We start from the raw sequence: 20060 nt of genomic DNA on the forward strand, positions 1-20060 counted from the left end.
CTTGACAGACACTGGGGGGCGCCATAGACTTTCTGCAACTTATGATCCACTGCTCACCAAAACGTGCGTACATTGTAGCAGCATAATATAATGCCGCAGAAGCAGTTCATTCCTTAACAAAGACTGGAGTTGGACCTTTCAAAATTTGGGTGCAAATAACAGTTCCTTCCTTTTATTGATTCGACATAATAGACATACACATAAAGGTATGCTGAGCTTGAATGGCATTGGACTTTACAACAGACACATAACTGACTTGGTCTGCAAAAACAATATGTAATGTAAAATAGTGTACAACATCCCTAACATTAAGTACACCAAATCATTAAAAACTATTAGTAAGTGTCTATATTCTTGTTGTACAGTTCAACTTTAATCCAGAATGAGAAACTCTGTGACATTGTTACCTGTCTAAGTTGTTTGACTTGCTCCTCCAGTGCCGTGATTTTGGACTTAGCCTGAGCCTTCAGCTTCAGAAACTTGTTCTCAGCCTTGGTGGCCATGTCGTTAATGTGCTGCTGTCTTTCCTGGAGCTCAGCTGAGGACAACAAATCATCATCACAGTAAACATCTTTGTTTGTTTGTTCATTCAATGAGGTAACGTTAGTTCACCTTCATCTGTGGGGTAACCTATATCCGTTGTGCTGCTAAACAGGGTATCAAGGGATATCAGTTAGACAGTTGTTTCAAATTGTGATATTTTCAAAATATTGCAGTTTAAAAAAACCACCTGTTGACTTAATATCCCTGAATACATTGTTCTTAAAAAAACGGATAAAGGTTACCCTACGGATAAAGGTGAACTAGCGTTACATTTGTATTGAGCTCGATGAAAATTCTTTTGGTTGTTGCACTACTTGACATTTTAAAGAATATAGCTATAGAATTTCATAACCAAGTCCTGAAGAGAGGCAGTAAGGTTTGCAATGAACAAAACTATATTTTGCTGACATTCTACTTTTTGATTATCATGCAATTTTTTTCCTGTGTACGTACATGTACATAGGCTAAGTGCACCAGGGCAACTAGTCCCAAAAAATAACTTTGAGCCCTGCATTCAACTCCAAACTTCATTGAGTTGTATCAATCAGGTTTCACCATTTAACATAGATAACGTAAGGTTACCAGTTTACGGTCGATTTGTTAATAATGCCGTTTTACGGAAAGCGCGCAGGCCGGGAAGTGAAAAGCTGTCCTTAATTGGAAGACATCAAAGTCGGTCTGCGTCAAGCTCTGTGTGGCATCATATTTCTTCTGAGGATTTCTCGCCGTACGAGCGTCTTTAATAAACAAGTCTGCAGCCAAGAATTCTTCCAGGGTGACCAATTTACGGTCAGTTGGGTGTTTCTCCATGAGGTTATTTTTCTAAAGGACATATATCTGATCATTTCCCTTAAAAGTTCCCCACGTAGTTCACTGAGATAACACAATGGATAAATTGTTTACATATGGCCATGCCGCCACTTTGCATCGATGCTAAACGTTATCGGTAAGTCATCTTTGCCCCAACAGAACGCCACTCAGAGCGCCATGCTGTTCGACAACTTGCACAATGCTACTCATAATAATGGCAACGCATTTGGATGTTGTTATCACCTGTATAGATAGGAACTGGCCTTGAAACGCGTTCAGTATACATGTGGCTTGCTCACGCCGTGCCCTCCCCACATAAATTAGCCACAACAGCGCCCCTTGCGACAATTTCTCGCTCTCCAGTGCACCAACGCGCAAGTCACGTGATGTAACATGGCGTTCGAAAACTACCCGCTCGGCGAGGACAGTCACTTGTTTTTATGCAGTTTATAAGAGTTTCCTTGGACAACATACATAAAATCACCATGCATTCTTGAGATAAGAACTCCAGGTTTGGTTTGAGGTGATGTTTCAATTCATAAAGAGTTTGTTGGATTTTAAGGAGGGGACGAAAATAGCCGTCTAGAATTACGATCAGAACCGGGTCATCTGTAATAGTGTTGTGCGCACTCAAGCGTAAATGTAAATTGTTGTCGGATTTTTCAGACGTGATTTGCTGGATGCAAAGTTATATGATAAATAAGGCAAGACACATAGATGATATAAACGTACTTCTTTCCTACTCAAGAGAATTTTCTTTTTTACAATTGACCTCGAAGTCTGCATCCACCAATAAGTGACCGTAAACTGGTCCTGCACGTAAACTGGTAACCTTACGTTACATGTATATACAGGGCTCTTGCCAGCGTCCGTTTTTCCGTCAATTGACGGAAATTTGCTGCGTGTGACGGAAGAAGTTTAAAACCAATCCATCAACCTTGATGGACAAAAATCCATGTTGGAAGCTACAGGCGGCTTGGGGACAGCCGTAAAAGCTACACACTGTTTGTTTTGCTATTGTTGATTGTTGACAATGTGTTTCGGCGCCCTTTCGCATACGATAATCTTTTGCGAATTCAGTCCGTCTAACTCCTGGAATAATTCATTTTCGCGGTTTTCGCGACGATGGGAATTGGCTGACGGAACAAAAATTCGAGCTGGCTAAAGCCCTGGATACATAGAAACTAAAATCTTTTTATATGACTGATGATCTTGACTCTCTACAATAATTACAAACATACCTTGCAATTTCTCAATGGAATTTTGCTGCTGTTCGTTTTCTGCGATGATGTCCTTCTCGCGCTCTTCGCGTTCAAACTGAATTCTCGCAACCTCCTCTTGAAGTTTGACGCGTTCGTCTTGCAGCGCCTTATTCTGGTTGATGACTTCCTCGCACGACGATCGCAGCTCTGCCATCTGTCCGTGTAGTTGTTCAAGAGCTTGCGTCTTCTCGGCTAGCGCTGTCTGCAAAGTCTCTTGGTTCTCTGTCGCTTGAGTGACAACCTAACAAAAACGCAATTGTCAAGAAAGTCAAAAATATTTGCATCTAAATTAGCCCAAAAGTTCAGAAAGGGTTATATTCTAATAGATGATAATTTTACTTCATAGTATCTAAAAAGTTCTAAAAACATAAAAAATAATGCATTATTATACTCTAATAGCTGCCTAATACGTACTCTCATGACATTTTGTGATCTTAGTCCTTTTGTTCCCAGATTTTAGGTTTGTTTTGTTGTTACTCATGTGTGTCTTTATTTTGTATGTGTGCCATGATTTTCTTTCTGTAAAATTATGTTTTTCATCATCCATAAAGGATAATGAGTTTTAAAAAAAAGTAAGTATTACATGTAGCTATATAGTAATCAAAATTAAGAAATTGGCAGATGACTGAATATTGAGTGTCTTTCAAGGCCTGATAAAAGTAAGGTTAGAAAATTTCAAGAGCCATATGAAAGACTTGTTAATATAATATTCCTTGCTATAGTAACGTCAACAACTGGCATTTTCAGGCCTGCGTCACATTTAAAAAAGGGCCCCAGACGGTCATTTTTGGGGAATGAAATTATGATATAAAAGACATCAAACTACATGTACAAAAGACATAAAGAGAATAGTCGTGGGCACTATTTGTGTATATTTATAGGTAAAAAAATAAATTTCTCTTTTTTGTTTCCACAAACAGCCCGGTCAGGCCCCTATTTGGAAAATGTGCACTAGCCTAAGTGTGCTCAGAGCCTCTCATTTTTACTCAAAATATTCCTAGACTCAGAAGGAAGTGTCTAATCTATGTCAGGGTTCGAAATACACATAGTTAACTTGCAATTTGCATGTGATTTTTGAGATTTGCACATAAAAATATTCTGAACTTGCAATATTGCATGTTGAAAATACCTGGCCTATAGTAAAAATACTTTGTTTATCTGACGGGGATCGTCACCGGTCATCAGTAGGTGTTATAAATAATCAAATATGGCTGCAAATTTACATGCTGATTATGTGGATATCTTTCCAAAATTTGAAGTTCTGTCTATATTTTCATGAGCCGATTTCAGTCCGTCAAAAGTGACGCAATGGGCAAAATTCTTATCCGTCATGAGCAGCAAAATTCCACCAACGGACGGAATGATGGATGCGGGCTAGAACATTGCAGTATAGACTAGTTGTATTTTGCATGTAAATTTTTCAAATTGCACGTTAAGTTTTTGCCAACTTGCAAGTTTGCATGAAGCAAAAAAAAAAGTATTTCGACCCCTGTATAGCAAATACATTGGGTAGAGTTACATCTTTACTTTTTCCTTTTCCTTGGCTGTTGCCGAAAGGAAAAGATCACTAGAATTTGTCTACACTGGGTTAGTCGGTATACTAATGTCTTAGGGACCGTACGGCGTTTAGTGAGGGGGGAGGGCCGGTCGCCAGAGGGTCGGGTCAAAAAATTTTTGCATGGCCCTCCCCCCAGGTAAAATTTTTTTTGCTAGGCCCTCCCCCCAAGACAAAATATTTTTGCTTGGCCCTCCCCCCTCCTATCGACTTTGAAAAAAATATTCAAGACGCCAATAAAACACTGCGCTCTCGCATTTGGAAATGTGCTTTGCGTCATACTTTTTCATGATTTTCATCGAGAAGCAGATCTCTCACCCCTAGTAAAAAAAGGAAAACAGAATGGCTCAAAATATCTGCTAAATAGAGGGATAAATATCTGCTTCATAGAGGCATAAATATTTGCTTTATAGAAGCTATTTCATTGTTTTGATATTAAAACAACACCTAAAAAGCATTTGTACCTGGATTTCTAGTAGATTTGCGCCACGAAGCGGCGCGCGCCCCGCTCCCTAAATTTAACACGTTACGTATTGCAAGCTCGCGGGCGCGGGCGAGAGCGGCTTGACGGAAACTATTTACATATATTTTGGACTTTTTCTTCGTTCTGTGGTGGTAATAACTTACGGTAAATCGGGGGGAAAATGAAAACCAAAACGACAGCACGATTCGACTTCCAAAACTGTAGTGGGGAGGGGGGCGCCGACGCGTGACGCTGATTTTCCCACGGCGGGGTAAGACCGGTCGCCTCTCTCTAGCCGCCGGCGGGCGTGAGACCGCAGACTTGCAGGAGATCTTTTAGAAATGCCACGCTTTTTTTGCCACGATTTCCTGCATTGCTTTTTTATGGGAAAATTTGCTGGTTAGATGACATTTCTATGAAAAAAAAACGAGGGTTTCAAGTTTTTGAGAACGACGTTCCGAACACCATGTTCGGCGCCAAAGGCACGAAGAATCGCAAGGTAGGTCCGGGAGAATTTTGAAATCTTGACCCTCTTAAAAGCTATTTCCTTCAGTTTGAGGGAAATATTTTGCTGACAAACAAAGCTAACTTTAATAGCATTTCAAATTAGAAATACAAAATTAAATCCCCCCCAAACACATTATCACGATGTCGGTCATCAAAGGCGCGAGGCCGGTCACGTCAAAAGGGATCCAGGGAAATTTGCAAATATTTACCCTCGAGCTCTGAAACGCCATTTCTTACATTTTGAGGGCAATAAGACAGGGGTAAATTTTGGTTGCAGACTAATCTAGAGTTTAATAACATTTCTGTGCGTGAAGAAGGTTTTCGAGGGCGTCATGCATAAGCCCCGCCCCCTCCCTTTCGCATTTTCACTGTATCCCGAGCGCCAACCTCGGGCAATCCCTTGCAGAGGTCCAGAAAAATTTTGAAATCTTGATCCTCTGAAACGCCGTTTCTTGAATTTTAAGGGACATATTTTGCTGGCAGACCAAGCTATTTTTTTTTGCTTGGCCCTCCCCCCAAGTAAAAAAAAAATTGCTAGGCCCTCCCCCTGGCAAAATATTTTTTTGCTTGGCCCTCCCCCCCCTGGCGACCGGCCCTCCCCCCTCGCTAAATGCCGTACGGTCCCTTAGTACTGTAAATACATTACAGTTCACAGGAATTTAATTTCGCGGTAGCGGGAAAAGGGACTTTTCGTGGTGGTTTTAATTTCGCGGTAGCACCATGCACTGTAGTCTCTTACTGCCATGGGAAAATGTTCGCGATGGTTTGAAGTTCGCGGTGAAGCGGCCACAGCGAAAACCGCGAATATTAATCTACCGCGAAAGTTTCTGCATTTACAGTAATATTGCTTTACGAAACAAACCTGACTACCACATCCAAACTGTGAAATATCACAATACACCAAATTGTCAAAATAATATCATCTGGAGATGTTATTCAGATAACCTATCAATTAATCAGTTAACCAATTAATGAGACAAACCTATTAACTTATCAACTAACCTGCTGATGTCGGTCTGTCCATGTAGACTGTACCTGTTGATATTGCTGCTCCCAGGAGACAATCTGTGTTGAAGATAAATTAAAACTTTATTGTTATTTATTGTTATTGTTATTGGGTAGGCCAACTACTCACTCTTTGCAGCCAGGGGCTGAATTACGAGGAGCTTACAATAGGCGGGGCTAAATCGCAAGTGTCTGGAGCGAGCTGCCATTCGGCGTCACTCAGGTGACCTCAATACGACAGTAATTGCCCCAGGTGCGCCAAGGTACTGTAGGTTTTGAACCGCTCACACCGCACCATCGCACATGTGGCGGGTTCTTTAACGTGCCCATTAACAAGCACACAACATTTTCATTCAAAATTAACAACATTGTCAAGCACACAAAATTTTCATTCAAATAACAATGAGCACACAACAACACAAACAGATGAATTAAAGCTCTACACACAGAGGCAATAACAAATTACATGTATTATACATCATACAAATGTAGGCAGTACGAGACAGAAGAAGCAATGTCATATTCATCACTGTAACATTGTACATTGATTTCATACATTTGTACAGTACTATTAATACATTGTACTAAGGCCACAGCAAGTAAATTTTATGGATAACATCCTCAGCAAACGGCAGAAATAGTGAGATAAAAAGGGCAAAAAAACAAGATAGGTACAAAAAACAAGATGGCTGCTTACATTTTCAAAATAGATGTTGTAACAAGGAATTAAAGGGACAAAACATGGTATCACAGCCAACAAGGCATTCATTGACCTGTATTCGAGATGTGTACTGCTGTAGTAAAATTGACACTAGTATGGTAGATTGGTATCACTTACAAAGTTGGCAACTACACTCATGGCTTCCATATTGGTGCCATCTTTAGAATTAGAACTATCCAACAAGTTTCACTTCTACAACACTGCATTCATGGCTACCACCATGACGGTAGTGTCACTTCTACAAGTACCATTAGGCCGCAAATACAACACAATTGCACCTTTTGGTCATTTTTCGTCATGTTGACCATCTCCAAAGATGTTTTTCTGAAATCAGGCAAAAATTACGAGCGTGTGGGTATCATCCATTGCTGTGGCCTTAAGGATAGCTCAGTTAGTATCAAGTTATGTAAAAACCTATGTGGGTTATATGATAAAAAAATTAATAAAAATAAAGTAGAAATCTAGACTTAAATCTTTGCAGTCAATAGTTTCTTGTCAAGCCTTACACTTGTTGTTAACATAGCTTTTAACTTTTATGATAACCTTGTCTTTATTAATGATATGTAATTGAAGCTCTGAGTAAACAAGATTGTGAAAACTTTTTCGATCACTTCCTCTCGCATCATTTAGTTTTTGATAGTTACATGTAGAGGTTAATTTTTAGGTACATGTGTAACATGCATTGGCATAATACCGGTAGTAAGACTTATACCGGTAGATTAAAAATACTGGAACTTAAAGAGATCTACACATGCAACAATAGTTATTTCTAAGCTGTGCACACTTCAGACATCTAGGTGTCCAATACATCATTTACAAAGCATCGATAACAATGCATTCGAAGACAACAAGGCCAAAAGTTTTCAGTATCTTTTTCGGGGTAGGCAGCTCGTCGTGGGACGAACACACTGTCACATTCATTGCCAGATTTGTATATCATAATTACACACGCTCACGGCACAAGTCGAACATGATTCAACAACAATCTTGAATTTCTGTTGGTGACCTACAACTCATGTAAAAGTGTGAAGAACCGTTGCATAATAGCCCGGATCTACGGCTGAATGGGCAAAATTGAACGTACGCAGCCATTTTCCCGCCATTTTTATATCTACGCTAGCAGTGAAGTGTTACGTCATAGCGGTTGTGACAGACAAAAGTTAAATGAAAATTCTTGACAGTATACGTCCGTTTTCTCATGACATTTTGTATGCGCAGGTTTATGTTTAAATTTATGCATTTACTGACAGAAAAGGAAGGAACATCAGAGGATGTATAAATGTACATAGCGGCAGTTAATTGTGCCGTGTTTCTTCCTACCGGTATTTTTTACCCCCTCCCAACCACGCGCCCGTTCGCCGTGTAATTCCGCGGCGTGTTACAATTACAACATTACGCTTTTAGCAGGACAAGAGTGGCAGAAAAGTTACACAGAAGAAGTGGCAAGGGTAACCTATAACAGCAACATGTAACTGGAGAAAATGATGCGTTGACAATTTGTCAAATCAGTATGGCTCGAGAAATCGTCGTAAACGTACCGGTATTATGATAATAGATGTTACATGTATTAATTTGACAACATCAAGAACTTTTATGATGTTTATTCCTGAAGTTTATTATTGACGGATGATATGTGATCATTGACGCATTTCAGGTAACACTGAGTGTATCTCATGTAACGTTACCTGCTATTTCTTTGCATATAAAATCTGAATCTGAATCTAGTGGACCGTCTGGTAGTAAAGAAACATCATTGGACCGCTGAGACGTGCATCATCAGTTGTCGTCTAACAATTGCAATAATTTTGCAATCAACTGTCGCTGGAAAACCTTTAAAGCAACACCAGTCCAAATATCCTATGCTCATGTTTCCTGAATAACAAATTAAAATATTCTAGTAACTGCATCATGCTATACATTTTTATATAAGGCCATGTTGATTTGATTATATAGATGACATCCTCCGGGAACTCCAAAACTGATGCGAGCGAGCGAATAAAAAAAAAGTTTGGCCAAAAAAAAAAAGTTGCCTTCAGTATGAAATCAAAGTGGCCAGGAAGGTTGAACATAGGACTAAACACACATAGTATGGTATACCATGATCCTCTGGACCTGAACTTTCTGTACTGGTACCTCCCCCAACCAACAATAGATTTTTTTTCTTTCCGTCCTTTCACATCTTATTCTTTGACCTTAGATTCATTTTGGCATTCTATATATGGCATTAGTTATCTGTTTTCTGATACTTTTTTTTCAATCTACGGAATATTTGTGCTCATTTTACAGCTGCTTTGCACAATTTATTGTGTGGTCGAAAACTTTTTTTTTTGGAAATGGCCGAAAATTGGTGCGAGCGCGGATGTCATCCATATAATCAAATCAACGTGGCCTAACCATGAAAAACAGTTTGATGAAAATGTAGGAAATTCCTGTCATGTTACATGTCTGAGACAATTGTGCAGAATCATCTGAAAATGATTGACATGTCCACTGTTAAAGGCTCGGGTACAGAAGTTGCTAATTACAACAGTTATTAGAAAAATTCACTTGCAGACCAGTTGCTGAATATCTTTGATGAAAAAGAGAAGCTTCATTCATATAAGTTATCACAAAGAAATTTTTTTCTCACTAAGGCCGTGTTGATTCAACTACATGACATGTGTACAGAATATTGATGACATCTGCAGGAACATCAATTTTTGTCCATTTCCAAATTTAAAAAAACAAGTTTTTGACCATGCTGCAAAATGACACAAAATCAGCTGCAAAATGAATATTAATCAACTAACGCTAGTTCACCATTATTCGCGAGTTAAACTATATCCGTTTTACTACTACAACATGGAATTTAGGGATAACAAGTCGATGGACAGTGGTTCCAAATTGCATTTCTGTTACGTATTGCAGTTTGAAACCACTGTCCGTCAACTTGATATCCCGGAATACCCTAGTCTTGAATGCAACAGATAAAGGTTACCCCGCGAATAAAGGTGAACTAGCGTTACATGTATATAAAAATTATGTACTGTAAATTGCAGAAATATCAGAAAACAGATACTGATGTCCTAGAATGGCAAAGTCAACTCAAAAGACAAAGATGTGAAAAAACAAAAATTAAGAAAATTAATGACTGTATTGTCCTGCCTATCACAGTCTATGTGTTAAATCATTTTGTTCAGCCTTCCTGGCCACTTTGATTGCATAGTGATTTTTGACAGACTTTCAGTGGCAATTGCTCGCATCAGATGATGTCATCCATACAATTGACTCAACATGGCCTAAGATACCACAGTTCTGCCCAGAATAACTTTTTCCTATCAATTGCCATTGAGTATACTGCTGCGCCCTCACTTGCCAGCTAAACAGAAAGGAGAACACTACATGTACTCCTGACTAAGCAAAGGCTATCGATATGGAAGAAGAAACAGCAACCGACGATCCATCCGAAACAGATGGTATCGACCACGTTTTATCTATCGGCTCAACATTTCGTGATCTCCAGACAGCATACCTCATCATCAGCCTGGTACTGTCGGTAGGATGCGGACTGTTAGTCATTTTCTTGGTTTGGAAAAAAGAGCATCTCAGAAAACCGAGTCACTTCCTTCGTTGTAATTTGGCTGTGGACGACATCATCTTCACAAGCTGCATGATTCCCGTCCGAATCTACGCACTTTTCCGTGAAGACGTCAGCGGGCAATATTTGATGTGCTCGGGCAGAATGCTGGTAGGGGCACCATGTCTGGTATCCACGTATGGTACATACCTCATGATGGCGGTAGATCTGTACTATTTTGTGTGCAATCCCCTTCACTACCATGACAAAGTCACCACAAAACGCGTGACTGTGGGCATCGTGACCATCAGAGCCTTCTCCTTTTTCTTTGGACTAGCGCCCGTGGCTTTCGGTGGACTGCGTTGTGAGGACGCAAACAATGTATCTGTCATTTTCAGAAGAATCAACCTGTTTCTCTTCTCAACTGCCGCTGTCTCCGTCCCAATGCTCTACTGCCGCATCTTTAAGGAGGCCAGGAGACAACAGGAAAGGGATGAGAACCGCGACCTGTGGGTCTTCCAGACCAAGGCATTCAAAATGATGGCGCCACAAGCTACTGTTTGGGCTATTTCCGTAGCCACTGTCATTTTCCAGGTGGCAATAAGAGTTCTGATCAGTGAAGAACAGAGGTCCCAATACGTCCTGACTATCCTTGATCACGTGTCCTCTCTCCTGTACCTGACGGTATCATCCGTGGCCAACCCCATCATCTACAGCTTCCGGCTCCCAGACTTCCGTCGAGCCATTAAGGAGCTGTGTGGACTGCCAACCAACATCCCACCTGTGGTACTGGCCCCGCGGCATCGGGACATGGAGATAGCCACTATCACCGGTCTCAGGCATCGGGCTCCGGCCACAGAACTGGCACCAGCTCAAACCTCTGGGGAAGGCCCGAAGACAACAGCAGAGGATGTGTGTATACCTTCTGACCAAGAAGAAAGCTTTCCAACACAGACAACAAAGGAAGGCATGAGCCCAGGACTAGCACCTTCTACAGAATGCAGTGGCCATAAGACTGCTTCACAGAGACGACCATTCCAGATAACAGTAAAGGCAGAGGTACACGCTGAGCCAACAACATGTCCTGGACAGGATGTGGCGGGACTTCCCGGACAACTAAACTTGGATGCCGAACCAACGGACGCCCCGACATGTACGTCAACAGTGACCGCCGAGATGGACAAGGCAACAGCAAGACACACTTTAATGGCCCCACCTGCGCGTCCAAAGGTGGCGTGGCAGTGAAACAAAAGACAACCATGAAAAAAGAGACACCGCAAGAAGGAACTCAAAGAAGAACGAAAAGAGACTGTTGAAAAAATTGGTACAGTTGCAGAACTACCCAAAAATAACTGTGTTCATGCAAGTACATTGCAACATACATCAAAAACACATGTGAGAAAACTATGATATTTGGACAAGGAGTATGATCAGTGCAGGATATCATCACCATCCAAAAGGACAGAGGTAGGCTTGTTTGTATCAATCCTTAAGACGTGTCTATTTACTTAACATCTACAGGGTAAAATGGAAGGTTGTTTCAGCATCATACCACCTACATGTAGGAAAACAATCTTCTGGCTAAAAGTCTTAACACAATGCTGTGGTACGAGGAATGCTTTTACATGTATTGATGCAGCCATTATATCGGGGCTCGGAGAGTAATTGTTTTAATTTGTTTCTGACTAAAGCCCTTAAGGTCTAACAAGTACAAAATTTTGGCCAAAATAATCCCAAAAGACTAAGATCCATTGGGGTACTGTCCCAGGCATTTTCAACTGGTTTTGTCAATATCATATTCAAACAACATTAGTCAGACAGACATGATGTAGCTATAGTATAGATATCAAAATTAAAAGAGAACCCAGCTATATTCACTTTGTATTGCAACCATTCAAGAATATTGAAAACGACTCTACAATGTTTTCATTAGTCAGATGTCAGATTGATTTGAATTCCAATTTCATGTCCTTTGCCAACAGTCCACCATAAAAAAAGCTAGGACTCGCAGGTTTTGCTAGGGTTGGTCAGGCCAAATTGATTTCCTTGGTTAACAGATTTTTAAAAATAAAAATGTAGCAAGCGAACATCACAACAGCATAGCAGGGGTCTCCCTACAGAGTGGAACAACGGCGCTGCGCCACTCCCGAAAATCCTGGCGCCACTCCCCCCAAGTTTCAATTCTATGGGTTTCTCTATGTCTTTTGAGGGCAACTAGGAGGAAAAAACAACTGAATTCCCTGAAGTTTGAGTGAGAGAGGTCTCATATTTTGCAGAGAAATGGACACATTCACCCTTCCTTTGTGTCAGTGGGCTTGGGTTGGCAGCAAAAATCACACTCCTTTGTTTTTGTCCTATTGTTATGCGTGTAGACAATAGATGTTGGTGACTTTCGCATATGATAATCTCATTAAAAAACCTGTTTTTCAAGACAAGGAAGACTGAGAAAAAACAGACAATAGATCTTGTTTATCTTTATGTTAGCACCAGACTGTGCTGCTAGTAGTGGTGCCAAGCTTCTAAAAGGCTCCTATATGGTGATTTGCCATGATTTCTACCCAAAATGTATCTCTTGCCTTTCTTTCCCATCAAAAATTCTGGTTTTGTGACATTTCTGTATGCAATTTTCACTCAGCAAGGTGGCCTAGAATGGTGGAAAACTTTACTGTATAAATGCGGGTGATAAGCTTTTATTTTGTTTGTTGTTGAAAAGAGCCTCCTACTAGTCCTAGATTAATTAACATGTCAAGTTGCATTTCTTTTTATATTTCAATAGATATAGCTTATAGTTTGCATTGAAAGTGTACTTAACTTGGACATGTATTATAGTACTTAAGTCAATTGGTCTGAATTTGAAAGAATTTAAAGCTTAAGTGTCAGGGGAAGGCTTCAAATTGTGATTCATTAAGGCAAAATGCAACAGCTTCTCCAGGAATCCTGCCTCTCCGAACCATTCCCCCCTCATAGCCACGCGTTACGTTGCATCGGCCGCAGCGCGGCCTCCAGCACCACTCCCCTAAAATTTTCTGGGGAGACCCCTGGCATAGGGCAGGGAGGAAAACTTGAATATGACTGTATTCACTCCATAAACCTGAGTGCACCAAAGGCAAAAACTGATCCTCTGGCTTTGTTTTCATAAATGTTGTTACAGTTAAGCATATTTTTTAATTGTTTTTAAAATCCGAGAAGCAACAAATTAAATTGTTATGGCCTCATTAGATATCAGGAAACACAATTTTTTTAGAGGAAAAAAGAAGTGGTTCGAAAATCTCAAATTACTTGTTTGTACAGAACATTTTATCTTTGTAGAGCACTCAAATAGAAATAGAAATTGTGTTGTGTTGTCATGCCTTGTACGGAACAATTATATATATGTAGGCTTGTTTACATGTGTTTGAAGTTGGCCATTAATTGACCTTTGACCAGGGCTGTTTCCAGGACCCATCTCTCTGTCCCAGGATGGAAATTTCCTTTTTGGGATTTTATGAAAGTTCACCAAATTGCATCCCAAAAGTCTGTACTTGTACCTTTAAATTGATGAAATGTATTTATGACAGATTTAACAATGATTATTAACCAAAAAAAGGTAAAGCTATCATTCTCAATTGAGGTGAAGCATGATAATATTTCAAGAAGCTACTTTTGGTCAAGCACAAAATGGGCTCCCAGGTAATGAGCAGATAGAACAGAAAAAACTTAAGGCTGGAGACAGCCCTGTCTTTGATCCTGTACAGAAAATGGACAAGCTTAAGATGAGAAATGTGCCAAAAATTATTGTGACGGTAGTTCCTGATATTAAATCTAAAACATTAATGGGAGGGGCCCCGAGTTTGCCACTGTACCGGTACCATGAGTTCGCCACTTATCAAACTTTTTTAAATTTTCTACACTGGAAAGGAAAGACTCTGATATTACTTTTGTGGTTAATCTTAACATGGAACACCAAAGTACAATATGCATACACAAGCTTCTTCATATCTACAAAAGTGACAATCTATGGAGAAGAAAATGGAATGGTTCATTACACTTCCATTTGAAAACAATGATTTATCGAAAAATGTGGTGAACACGGGCTCCTCCCTTTAAGTATATTAACAAAGGTCTTTAATAGACTGAGCATTAAGATTCAGTATGTAGCTCCTCATTATTGTTTTCAATGCACTGTATACGTAACTTATGCATCTTTCACAGATTGTACCTTCAATCTCGAATAGGCCCATCCAGGCTGTCAATCATAATTAGTGATTCAACCAATAGTAGCATGGCAATTTGCAGTGAGAGTGGCTGCATGTCCGTGAAATATTTGTATGTTTATGTTTAACTTTTTATCTAGCATTTCTACACTGTGACAGCTATGGGGTCAGTCTGTTATTATGCACTGTAATATTCCCACTTTGGCCTAGGAAAAAATGTTGTGTATCCTGTTTCAGTCCTGAAAAAATTAGAGTCAGTAAGTAGGAATGTATCTGTTTGTTTCTGACTTCATCTATCCTTTATCAGATAGAACAAGCAGTTTTGTTTACTTGAACAGGAAGCAGGCTGAATAAAAATTCTGGAAACTATGATTGTGACTCCACTGCCCACACCAAAAAAATAGCTAGGGTCGGCAGGTTTCTCGAGGGTAGGTCGGGAAACAGGAACCACAACATTTTTTCCCCTTTTTTTCCTTATATGTTGTTTGCCATGCAGTTCTAGTGCAATAAAGCTGGTGGCTTGTGGAACATGTATTGGCTCCCCTAAATAAATCTTTGGAAAATGCATGTATTACTCTTTTTTTGTGGGCTGCCTTAGTTGAAAATAATTCCTATGGACTTTATGAAGCCATAGGTGCAGTGTGTATTGTTATCCACTGTGTCTAGGGTGTGGTATTGGAAGGCGGAGCCCAACCCTCTCCTTGTTCCACCTTTTACCTCCACAACTTAACTCAGGTACCCATTTTACACCTGGGTGGAGTGAGGAAAGTTGTGTTAAGTCCTTTCCCAAGGATAAAACATCTAGCCATAGGACTGTTTAGCTGTAGTCAATGCTGTAGGGCTGATTTTTATCAGGATTTTACCATGGGCAATATAGAAAAATGGAGACCATATATGTTTATGATGTGCATGTAGCCAGGAATACCTGGAATCAAACCCATTGCTTCTCCACCTCGCTTCAACTAACCTAGCCATTCAGTGCCTTCTAGAGTAATTTTACCAGACTGTTATTTAATACATGATTGTAGTCCGCATTTACATGGACTTGAATCACTCCTCAACTCATTGGGCTCTTGAAACTTGAGACAATTTAAGTCCCTCTTTCTTTGAGATGCCAAGAAAAGCCAAAAAAAACACATACCAAATATCATCACAATCCAAACAGAGGTTCTTAAGTAGTGCTGAAAAACAGACAGACAAACACACACACATACAGAAATACTGCAAACCATACCTCCATTTTTCCTGGAGGTAAATTACTCTTCATACAGCTTCTAACCTGTCATAAAGTCACAGTTTGGGATAAGTGAATATTCAACACCAAGATGGAGATATGGGTACAATCTATAATGCTGGATCTGCAGGACTGATGTGTTCACAGCGCCTCCTACCTGTTGTTCTAGGGACTGCATCTTGGAGCCCTGCTCCAGAATCCTCCTTTCCTTCTCCCCCATCTCAGCCTGCAGGACTTCGATCACTTTCGTCTTCCCGGTCAGGATTTCTTCCTTCTCGGCCAACTCTCTAGAAATCTTCTGCAGCACGTCTGCTTGATCTCCCTTGGCCAGCTCCTGTCTTAACTCCTGCATTTTAGTCTGCATCTCCTGAAAAACAGTTATCAAATGTTCAGAAACTATCTCTGTTTCACCATCATTGGTTTACATAGTACATAGATATAGACAGGATAACAAAGGGAATTAGCAGTAGAGTCTATAACATTGTTAGTTCCTGTTGCAACTACATGTACTGCATTTTACAATAGAGTGAAATTCATTGTCACTAACTACATACTGTAAATGCAAAAATGTTTGTGGTGGTTTTACGTTCACGGTTTTTGCGGTGGCCACTTCACGGTGAACTTAAACCCACTGCGAACATTTTTCCATTATTAATAGTTTTTGACTACAGTCTATGGCGCTGCCGCAAACTTTAAACAACAGCGAAAACTCCATTTTTCCACTAATGTGAAATTAAATCCCCGCAAAATTTAAAGCACTTAGAGTGTTAGGAGCATCCTTCCTAATATGCCATAATAGTTTTAGCCTGGAGTCCAGCCTTGTTCACCTTAGTCCAGCCTTAGTCCTCTACCGAATGTCTCTACTCTTGGGAGTGGACTAAAGTGAACAAGGCTAACATAGATTTGATTTACTTCAAACAATGCCTGGAGTTAGATACATGTATTTAAAGATTTAGGTGTCACAGTCATTAACATCTGTTGTAAAACCTGGAATTAACATCTCTAAAAATTGGTGAAAATCTGTCTGGACATTTTTTTTAAAGAAACCATTTTCAAATTGATGATAACTGTACTGTTTATTACTTAAACTGCCAAGCCTGGATATATCTCGGATGACGTATTACCCTACAGTAGCAGCTTTGTGCGCGCGTAGCGCACGAACCCCGGAAGTTAGGGACTTCGACCTTGTTCGGGGGTTTCTTTTTGGAGGTCAGCGACAAACCCTGGCACTGATAGCATTTTATAAGGCTGAAACTCTGGTAGTTTAAGGGTTAAGAAGATCCTTATCTGAATGAAGGTGAAAGATCCATTACGTTTGCTTCCTGTTCTCGTTCCTGAAGCCTTTCCTCGTAACGTTGCCGGGTCTCTGTCAGTAGCGTTTGGAAGCTCTCGATCTCGGTGTTCAGTTGTGCCTCCTTCTCTCTTAGCTGCTCGGCAAGGACGCCATTTCGCTCTTCGATATCCTCCACTTTCTTGGTCAGCTTTTCCACCAAGGCCCCCTGGTCTGAAATGGTTTGTTCCTTCTCCGCTATCTGCTGTTGCAGCAACTGTGATTTGAGTTGGAAAAACAACAAGAACAAAAAATAAATATTTGACATTTTTTAAGCTTGTTCTATTGTTGACTGTATCTAATATGTAATGTATGTCATTTTACAATACATACTGCTCAGGATTGTGAGTTACACAGATTCTAAGTAAAATATTCATTTGTCTTATAATTGTTAGTTGGATCATATTAAGCATTGTTAATCCAATATCCCAAAAGCTGTCCCAAAAAGATGCACACATGTAGATATATACAAAATGTAAGCAAAGTGATATATAGAAACAGACCTGTATGGCTTTATTACGACCTTGAATGACCTCCTCTTTCTCCTTGACGTGCTCTTGAAGGTCGAGCGCAGATTTCTCATGCTCAAGAATTTTGTTGTTTAGCTCCATCACCAACCGGTCCTTATACACCATCTGAGCATACATTTCCTTCAGTTTAGCAGACTCCTGCAAGGGGGCGTTAGTGCACAGATGCAGATGCTTTTAGCATTAGGAGCAAGCCACCATAAGACTGTTACAAGTATAAAAGAAGGTTGGCATGTTTATAATATGATGCATTCAAGCCAAAGTTATAGTTCATATACCCTTAACATGCTAATAATTAGATACAAGTCTCCTTTGCACCAATTAAACCAGTGTCTACTTGTAATGTGAACTCTGCCAGGTGACCTAAGGCCACTATGCTAAAAATACATGTTGTATTAAATAGCTATCAAGGCCTCATCAAGAATGTCTTGAGCACCAGGGTATCATAAGTAAGCATACCTCGTAGATTAGTGATGCTGCATTAGTAAATGTCTTAAATTTCACTTTTTTTGTCATGTAGTGATCTTATAAGGGTATCTAGCAAGATTATGAGAGAAGATGTTACTTAATAAAATATAGGACTATGATGATGTAATTTGGGGTATTTCTTTAATATTCACCTCAGGATTTTCCCCCTCTTCCCCTTCTGAAGTCCCTGCTCTTGCAGCACCGCTCTGGAAATGTGCGATAACTTCTTCCTTAGCCTCGATGGTCTTCTTTTGAGCTTCCAGTTCAGCCTAGTGGGCAAAAATAGTATTACACAATCATACGTGTACACAGTTAGCACTGACACGACAATGTGCGTGCACAACTGTGACATCACCAATACACATGCACCTGTCATAATGACTAACTTGCTTAGTCTCAGTGGTCTTTACTTGAGCTTCAAATGCAGCCATTTGCATAAAACATTACATATTCTGTACACTAAACACTGACATGCCAATACATTTGAAATGCTTGGTTTGGAAAGATTGCAGGCAAATGAGCAGTTTTCCTAACATCTGTATTACGTATTTGAACTTCAGTAACTGCTAAAAAGTTTTTTAGGAAATCTACAGTATAATCTTAAACCAAGTCCAAGACAATCGCTCTTTGCTGAAAAAAAAAAGAAGAATCAACTTGGATATTATTACAGTAAATCTTGAAACTTAAATGGTACTTTTTTTTTCATTTTGTAAGTTTTCATGGTGACCAATGCATTACAACTGTACTGCAGAATTGTTTTGACCTGGAATTCAAGAAGCACCGGAAAAACCTACCGTTGCCTCCTTGAATTCTCCTGTCATTTTAGACAGATGAGCAGGCAAACAGTCACTTGCCGAGTTGGGTGTGGTGACCTGTTTGCCTGACCTGCACATGACTTTTTAAGGTGAAGGAGGGGTGTGCAAATCCTTCTCCACCCTCTCATCTACTGATGCTCATAGTCCCACAGGTGCAGAAACTACCACATGTAAGATGGCCCCAGCAGATGCAGCTTTGTTATTTGGAGTAGCTCCTAGGAGGATGTGGCCTCATCCTTATACAAAATAAACCACTGGAAAAGTACATGGATTCAAGATAACTACCTTCTGTTGTAGAATTTCCTTTTCTCTCCCTGCCAGTTCTTTGTGCTTCTCCTCTAGCTGGGTTGTCTTTTCTTCCAGTTTTTTCTTCAACACAACCATCTGTGCTCGGTTGATAGACTGCTTCTCCCCACTGCTTTCTTCTGATGCCTGTGAAATACAGTAAAAAACTGTACGTCAAGTAAAGTGAAAAACAAAATGCATTTTATTTCAAACTGTACTTCGTATAATCACAAAAAAACTTTAAAGGGAACTCTTCAAAGAAGCAACCAAAGCCTATCTTAATTTCTCAATGTTTACAAACATAAAACTACATGTACTCTCTTCTTAATATCACAGAGCCCACTGTGATTACAGAAAAAGTGGGATCTTTTGTTTTCCAGAAAAATATGTCAAAACTAGAAAGGCCGACATTTGCTTAGGAGCAAATACAGCATATTGCAATCCATCTTCATCCTTGAAAAAATCCCCAAATTCAAAAATTTGAAGTAATGTTTGCTCAAAGGGAAAATGAAGTACTGTGGGCACTTGTCCTACACACCTTCATGCCGAATTTTAGGTCATTTGGTTTCAATATAAGGGCATAGTAGCCAAAAATATACATTTTTAGTTAAAAATGGCTAAAAATCCCAAAATAACTCATTTTATAAGTGCTCTATGAAGAAAATGTTGATGGGGTCCTGTTGTCATATGTCCAATTTACCTTTGTACCAAATTTCAGGTCATTTGGTGTACATACAAGGGCATAGAAGCCAAAAATATACATTTTTAGTCAAAAATGATTGAAAA

The 20060-nt window shown here is 39.8% G+C and overlaps 2 protein-coding genes across 2 annotated transcripts in view; one reads left to right on the forward strand and one right to left on the reverse strand.

The window, feature by feature from the left end:
- Positions 1-20060, reverse strand: part of LOC118406504 (golgin subfamily B member 1-like) — a 53106-nt gene that overhangs the window by 29059 nt on the left and 3987 nt on the right. The window contains exons 5-12 of the mRNA XM_035806564.1: positions 19275-19421; positions 18327-18443; positions 17683-17847; positions 17163-17396; positions 16007-16216; positions 6143-6205; positions 2595-2856; positions 408-538 (exon numbers count right to left, since the gene is read on the reverse strand). Coding sequence (XP_035662457.1) covers positions 408-538; positions 2595-2856; positions 6143-6205; positions 16007-16216; positions 17163-17396; positions 17683-17847; positions 18327-18443; positions 19275-19421 — 1329 coding nt within the window. The remainder of the gene's footprint in view (positions 1-407; positions 539-2594; positions 2857-6142; positions 6206-16006; positions 16217-17162; positions 17397-17682; positions 17848-18326; positions 18444-19274; positions 19422-20060) is intronic.
- Positions 10084-11968, forward strand: LOC118407026 (olfactory receptor 5B17-like). Its single transcript, XM_035807442.1, has one exon. The coding sequence runs from the start codon at positions 10279-10281 to the stop codon at positions 11665-11667; it is 1389 nt and encodes a 462-aa protein (XP_035663335.1). The 5' UTR covers positions 10084-10278; the 3' UTR covers positions 11668-11968.

This window comes from Branchiostoma floridae, chromosome 19 (assembly GCF_000003815.2).
Source record: "Branchiostoma floridae strain S238N-H82 chromosome 19, Bfl_VNyyK, whole genome shotgun sequence".
Taxonomy (NCBI): domain Eukaryota; kingdom Metazoa; phylum Chordata; class Leptocardii; order Amphioxiformes; family Branchiostomatidae; genus Branchiostoma; species Branchiostoma floridae.